This window comes from Piliocolobus tephrosceles, chromosome 1 (genome assembly GCF_002776525.5).
Source record: "Piliocolobus tephrosceles isolate RC106 chromosome 1, ASM277652v3, whole genome shotgun sequence".
Taxonomy (NCBI): Eukaryota; Metazoa; Chordata; class Mammalia; order Primates; family Cercopithecidae; genus Piliocolobus; species Piliocolobus tephrosceles.
The window spans coordinates 136,420,950-136,428,772 of record NC_045434.1 but is presented as its reverse complement, the minus strand read 5'-3'; the positions used below and the strand labels follow the sequence as shown (position 1 = coordinate 136,428,772).

Here is a 7,823-nt window from a genome sequence, read left to right as displayed (position 1 = left end):
TGTAAAGTTCTGGGGTGTTTTCCAAAACTAACAACCAGTTCTCCAGTTCTTCAGACACCAATTTGGATGTCCAACAATTTAAGTCAATTCTGACACTGCCTGAAATTAGCATTAGATTCCACAGATAAATGGGTTCAGTACCCACTTCAGATGCCAATTGCAAGTCCGAGGCCATCTGTAATTCTGACCAACGAACTACAAGTGGTAGGTTCCCATGACGCCCCTCCTTATGTTCAACAGTTTGCTAGAATGGCTTACAGAACTCAAGGAAACACTTTATTTATGTTTACTAGTTTATCATTACTAGTACTTGTGCTTATTAATTTATTATAACTTAGGAACAGCCCACTGGAAGAGATGCACAGGGCAAAGTATGGGGAGTGTAGTGCAGAGCTTCCATGCCCTACTGGGCATATCACCTTCCCAGCAAGTTAACGTCTTCACCAAACAGAAAACTCTCTAAATCTCACTGTTCAAGAATTTTTAGAGCTCCATCTCCAGGGCCTGCCCTCCCCTCTTCCCAGGGGTCAGTAGGTGGGATTGAAAGTCTCAACCCTCTAATTACTTGGTCTTTCTGGGGACCAGCTCCATCCTGAGGCTTTTTAGGGGCCCCACTCTAAAAAAACCTTATTAACATAAACTCAGGTTATTGAAAAGGGTTCATTATAAATAACAAAAGACACTCCTTTCACTTAGAAAATTCCAAGAGTCTTAGGAACCCTGTGCCAGGAATCAGAGATAATGCAAATATAGTTTTGCATTATACCACAGAATTGGTACCTCCTGGTGGTTTTGATTTGCATTTACCCAACGACTATTGATTTGGGGCATTTTCTCCTCTCTCTCCTTTTTTTTTTTTGAGACAGGGTCTCACTCTGTCACCCAGGCTAGAATGTAGTGGTGTGATCATGGCTCACCACAACTTCAACTTCCTGGGCTCAAGTGATGCTCCTGCTTCAGCCTCCTAAATAGCTAGGACTACAGATGTGTGCCACCACGCCTGGCTAATTTTTAGAAATTTTTTTTTCGTAGAGATTATGTCTATGTTTCCCAGGCTGGTCTTGAACTGCTGGACTCAAGCAATCCTCCCACCTCAACCTCCCAAAGTGTTGGGATTACAGGCATGAACCACTGTGCCCAGCCAGAATCTTTTTATTCACTGGCCACTTCTATATCTTTGGAGAAATGTTTATTCAAGTCCTTTGCCCATTCTTTAAACTGGGTTGCTGCTGCTTCTACTGTTGAGTCACTGGAGTTCTTTATATACTCTGGATATTAATCCCTTATCAGATATATGATTTGCAAATATTTTTTCATATTCCTTGGGCTGCTTCTTCATTTTCTTCATAGTGTTCTTTGATGCACAGAGAATTTTTAATATTCAGAGAGTCCAATTTATCTATTTTTTTCTCTTGTTGACTGTGCTTTTGGTGTCATTCCAAGAAATCATTGCCAAATCCAGTGTCATGAAGGATTTTCTCCTACGTGTTCTTCTAAGAGTTTTATAGTTTTAGCTCTTTTGTTTAGATATTTGCTCCCAATTTCAGTTAGTTTTTGTATGTAATATAAGGTAAAGGTTCAACATCATTCTTTGGCATGTGGCTATCCAGTTTTCCCAGAACCATTTGTTGAAAAGACTGTCCTTTCTCCATTGAATGGTATTGGCACACTTGTTGAAAGTCATTTGATCATATATGTGAGAGTTTATTTTTGTCATAGAAATAGGTCCTATAATCCTTTTGCAGGTATGTAAAAGATATTTCTTAACAATATAGATATACATAACACAGAAAGGCTATGCCAGATGGGCTATTATAAATAATAAAAGCATATTGTAATGAAAGAGGAAAAACAAATACCACCCAAAATGATTTAAAGCACATTTTTATTATAGATAGGTTAAGTGTGGTTTGCTGTGGCTAAAGATATATTTATAATGGATGAACAAGCTTTTCTAGATACCAAGAGGTATAATATTTTTCTTTCAATATTGAACTAACATTTCTGTGATAACAAGGAGACATTGAACTGGCTGAGCTTATTTTAAATGGGAAAAGACTTTTTTTTCCTGGATGTTGCTTTAAAGACTGGTAAATTAAATTTTTTTAAGTACTAACACTAGATTTAAGTACAGTGAAAGAAAATCAATGAATACTACAAAAACATATAATTTCTACAAAGCAGAAATACAAAGTTTTTATAATTTAAAACAGCAGCAATTTAAAAAAATTTGCTGAATTAAAACTTTACAAAATATATATACACAAAGTATCATTCCAGATGATCATGAACTTTAAAAACAGTATGGCACAACCCCCAATCTCTACCCCAAACCTACTACTAGATGTAGCTGGCCTATAATAATTTTTACAACAATTTAAAAAATAAAAACAAAGAAATCTCCCAATTCTTTTGTGCACAAGCACAGGTTACAATGTGCTGGCTTTGATTCCATATACACAAAGAGAATTTTAAAATAAAACAAGGATTTCACATAAATAGTTTTACGTGTTATTAAGTGTGTGACCAAACAATTTAAAATAAGTACTAACAACCAAAACATATCTTGATGTAACCAGTACATACACTTTTAAAGAGTGATAAAGATGAAAAAGGAAATAGTCTATGAAAGCCATAAGCACCTTGTTTTCGAAAGAGCACCAAGCAACACAAAGAGGCAACACGTAAGAGGTAGTGTATCACCGGCTAAGATGTATATGCCCATCAGGGACCTGAATACAGCTTAGTGTTTTGGAAAATAAGGCATATTAGACTGTGGCTTGTAATTTTTAGACAGAAGCAGTGCACATTTGGAAGCATTAGCCAGTATTGCTCCATAGTGCTCTGCATCTCCAGCTGTCTAATGGGTACTACGCACTCAGTCAAAAATAAAAGATACCCTGAAGAATTCCATATTTATACATTTTTAGTTCTAGGGAATTCTCTAAGAAAGCTGAGATCAATATAATTTTTAAAAGAATTAAATACTTTATCAATCATAGTCCTTTAAAAATGCCTTTTCTCCTTCTTAGGAGGAAGTCTGTTCTTCCTGAGATTCTTTAAGATTTAGCCAATGCTTTATTACATACATTTCATAATGACAGTATCTTTCTGTCTCATTTCTCCCTCTGCAGCAATTACCTGGCCAACAGCCTGAATTCGGAACTAATTCAGAGACTTTACAGAAAGCATACAGAACTGCTTTCAATGTAATACTTTCGTTCAGTTTTGAGATGAGGAAGTTTTTGTACTTCAGTCACTGGAAGTTGATTAGGTTCCTGGGTGTGAAAAAGAAATGTTGCCTTATGCCAGCTGCCATCTTGAATCTGTAAAATAAGAACAAAATGCTTTCATATGCATTTCATTAGCAGTTACTTTCAGTAGACAATGCCTTTCACAGATAATGTGAACTTGTTTTAAGGATTAGAGATAATGAATGGAAAGTGCCTAGAACAATGCTCAATAAATGATAAAATTACTACTATTAATTGAAAACCTGGACTTATTCCTTTCTTTAGGATGGCATTGTGTGCTCTAATTTTTCACTTCCAGAGGCTAAGGCCAGGCTTCTGCTTCAACTCTCTGTGAATCATTGGACCAGATATGAATTAAAAGACTGCAATATTCCTAACATGAGTAATAACCATCTGTTCTGTATTCCTTTATTTGGGACTGATTCCTCAGGATGGATATTTTTCTTTGATAAAAGGGAACAAGCTATTTCAACATCTGCATTTTAGGTAGAAAATAAACAGAATCACCTCAGTCAGAAATAATTAAAATTATAATTATGTGCAATCGTCTTTTAGGTTTCTTTTTTCTCCCCCATTCTGTAGCTCTCTATTTGTACAGTTTCCCTCTTTCTTCTCTTCCTTCCATGGCTTTCTGTTTCTCTTATTAGTATACGCTCTTCTGTTTCTAATAAATTCTATGGAACAAAAACATATCATAAAATATCCGATGATTAAGATTCAACCAGACACAATACAGAAACACAATTGATGAGTTTTGTGGAGCTGTTATTTAGGAGCTAATTCACTTATTCACAGAATTATTATGACACAAATTTTAAATTTTGAAGGAACTTTAGAGATTATTTAAGCTATAAATTTTGTTTTAAAGTTAAGGCGATTGAAGCTCATTGAAAATAAATTACTTGTCTAAAGTCATAAGCTTGGTATGATAACAAAGTATCGTTAAATTCACTCATTAAGTCTTTTTTTTTTTTTTTTTTTTTTTTTGAGACGGAGTCTCACTCTGTCGCCCAGGCTGGAGTGCGGTGGCACAATCTTGGCTCACTGCAGCCTCTGCCTCACAGGTTCAAGCAATTCTTGCGGCTCAGCCTCCTGAGTAGCTGGGATTATAGGCATGTGCTACCATGCCTGGCTAATTTTTGTATTTTTAGTAGAGACGGAGTTTCTCTATGTTGGCCAGGCTGGTCTCAAACTCCTGGCCTCACGTGAACCACCCACCTCAGCCTCCCTAAGTGCTGGGATTACAGATGTGCCCCACAGTACCCAGCCCCATTATTTAATTTAATTTTTTTTTTTTTTTTTTTTGAGACAGAGTCTTACTCTGTCGCCCAGGCTGGAATGCAGTGGTGCGATCTCGGCTCAATGCAACCTCTGCCTCCTGGGTTCAAGTGATTCTCCTGCCTCAGTCTCCCAAGTAGCTGGGATCACAGGTACCTGCCACCATGCTCGGCTAATTTTTGTATTTTTACTAGAGATGGGGTTTCACCACGTTGGCTAGGCTGGTCTTGAATTCTTGACTTCAAGTGATCTGACTGCCTAGGCCTCCCAAAGTGCTAGGGATTACAGGCATGAGCCACCACGCCTGGCTCCATTATTTAGTTTTAATGGAAAAAAATATAGGCTACAATCAAATACTTACTGGTGGGGCCAGCCAATATGTAATTATACCCATATTTGGTATCAGGTACAGGGATTGACAGAATGAAATAAAACTTACTTGCCTCTATAACTTGCCTTTTATGCAATCACGAGACGTAGAATTACAGCAGTGAAAACACATGAAAATATTTATCCAAATACACTATCTATTTATCATTTATCTATCTGTCTGTCTATCTATCCATCTATCCAGGTATAATTATTTCACATGGGGAATAAAAATTAAATTTACATTTTAACACCTGTTTTGCATGTAAAACTCTAAGACCAATTGGTATGACACAAGTTGATAAGGTATGATATAAACAAATGATTGATTCTAAAAAATGCAGTTACAAGTCAGGCACATTAAAACTTACTACCCTTCTGTATCTGCAGTTTGTAATTAAAGTCTTACTCTAATTATCCTAATTTTATGGTTTTATCACTTTTAAGTTAGTTACACTGAACAATTCTAAAAGTGCCATTTCCTTACCTTGCAGTCATCTGAAAGCACTTTAGGTTCAAGTAGAGTATTTACTTTAAAAATCTGGCCATTCCATCCCTTGAAACCAGTAGGCAATCCTGGGCCACTTGTTTGTGTGCTTGTCCACCTTGGGGTGTTTAGACAGTGAATGGTGATGATATGGGTGGCTTCCGAACTCAATAAATGAAGGAAGTTCATCTGGACTTTCCCCACTCCAAACTCCAGCTAATGTCATAGAAACAATATGCAGGTTATAACATGTGGCAATTGAGAAACTTCACAGTTCAGGAAAATCTGAGGAAAAGTCCTTCAAAGGCAGCCTCCAGAAAGCTCTTTTCCTTGGAACTGAAGTGCCAGTCAGTGGTGTGCTGGTAAATGTTTAACCACTGGTTCTTGGGGGGAAAGCCCTGATTTATAGCATTTCCTGACTCCTATGGTAGAAGCACTCCCAAGTGCTGGGATTACAGGCATGGCTGAATTCAGACTACCAAGGTGAGGTCACTGAACATGGCAATGGGAAGAAATGTTAACAATTGTCTTTCCTGAGCCTGTATGGACTGGTTCCAGTTCATATCATCAGGCTACTACATATAATATTAATAAAATAAAGATAATTTTCACATTATATAAAATGTAGTAATAATTTGCTTTTGGTTAATGCTTTAATACTTTTTTAAATAAAAATCTGAGATTCTGTCTCTGCCTTTGATATTTTTTTTTTTGTGAGACTTACCAAAGATGAGTTACAAGTTGTAACAATAATCTGGTTGAGTAATTTTAAGTTCGAGAGCCTTAAAGGACAAGGACAGAACCCTATTCTTTGTGTTGCCGGCCCCTAATGTAGTTTCATTCACACAGTGATCGTTAATAAATATTTATTGAATGAATGAATGAAATGCATAAACAAGTGTTAACTAATACAATGAACAATATAGGACAGTATCTGAGTTAAGAAAACTGCACGTTCCCCAGGCTTGAACAGAAAGGCAGATCTTCCTATAGCTCCAGGCATTATTATTATTATTATTTTAGCATTATTCAAGCAGGGATACGGTCATAATGTAAGTGAACAGAAATGGTTCCTACTGAGGAATTTGTACTAATTTTCAAGCATAAAGTTAGAAAAATATCAGTTATGAGGTAATGTAGAAGAAAAAATAACAACAAAAAGAAAAACAGAAAAGAACAAAACGAGAGGAAAAGCAAAAGAAAGGCATACACATGGAAAGATAATAAGGAACGTTAGAATTTAAGTAATTCAATTCCTTCATTTTACAGATCAGAGTCGGAAACTTGCAAAAAATATTTAAGCTTTCTGAGACTTAATTTCCCTGTCAGTAAAGTGGGGTATAACACCAATCTGGCATGGTTGTTATGAGGATTAAAAATGACAAATGTAATTTACCTAGCATTGTGCCTGGCACAGAGCAGGCCCTCTGGTGGATCACAGTTTTATTCCCTAGGTTAATAGAGGAATAAAGACTAGAACCCCAGTCCCTGATTCCAACTCTACTGTTAGTCCTAGCACTTCTCTGGTCTTCCTTGGGTTGAGTTTATGAATCAAAGAAATGGGGGAAGTGATTCAGTCACAGAAAGAACTAGAGTGCCGCTTCCCCACTGCTCCTATTTCCTTTGCACAGTTCACACAGCCCCATCTTCTTTCCTTCTGGATAATCCTGGGCCAATTTCCACTGGAATGAGGATAATGATATGGATATTTTGGAAGTAGGACTATCATGCTGCTCTTTATTAGAGGTTCATGATTCCCTAGGAATGGAAGAATCTTTCCCTCTTCTATTTCAGGGGTGATAATGGTGAATGCCTATTAAGATAAATTGATGGAATGCCCTGGTTAATGAAGAGAGGTGTTTTAGGAGGAGAGGGCAGTTCAATAAGAAGCAGCTAAAGAGATTGAATTTTATCTGCTGTTTTTTTATGATGAACAAAACACACAATAGGCACATGTATCAGTTCTTTGTCAATGAGAAATTCTTGATCATAAATCAAGCTGGTTTAATCAGAAAAATAAAGAAACATAGTTTTGGTTTCAATATATGTTATAGGTACAGCTAGGATTTAAGTTTTATAAATATTTGTTATAACTCCCAGTGTTACAATATATGTTAGTTTAACAAACTAACATGCATTCGTTCTAAACGTTTGATGTATAGAATTCTTCATGAAAGAAGTTTTTAGTGGTATTCTGTGGATGTTTAAGAAAGGTTATTGTGTGCCTAATAACCAAAAATAGCAAGATTTTGTGGCAAAATTCTCTTTTTTAATGATTATAATATAACTTTCAGCAAACCTTCAGGTAACTGATTACTGGTTACAAACACTACAGCTGTTTAAGAAATTTCTAATGTGTGTATATGCATAAAAACATAGCATATGTTGTACAATTTTAAAAGGAATTTAAAAAACATGATCTGTAGAGTAAGGCA

The 7,823-nt window shown here is 36.2% G+C and overlaps 1 protein-coding gene across 1 annotated transcript in view; it reads right to left on the bottom strand.

Moving 5' to 3' along the window:
• Window positions 1–1,870: 1,870 nt before the first annotated feature.
• Window positions 1,871–7,823, bottom strand: part of COL24A1 (collagen type XXIV alpha 1 chain) — a 391,289-nt gene continuing 385,336 nt past the window's right edge. The window contains exons 59-60 of the mRNA XM_023207327.3: window positions 5,389–5,604; window positions 1,871–3,326 (exon numbers count right to left, since the gene is read on the bottom strand). Of these exons, the coding sequence (XP_023063095.2) occupies window positions 3,180–3,326; window positions 5,389–5,604 (363 nt within the window). The 3' untranslated portion in view covers window positions 1,871–3,179. The remainder of the gene's footprint in view (window positions 3,327–5,388; window positions 5,605–7,823) is intronic.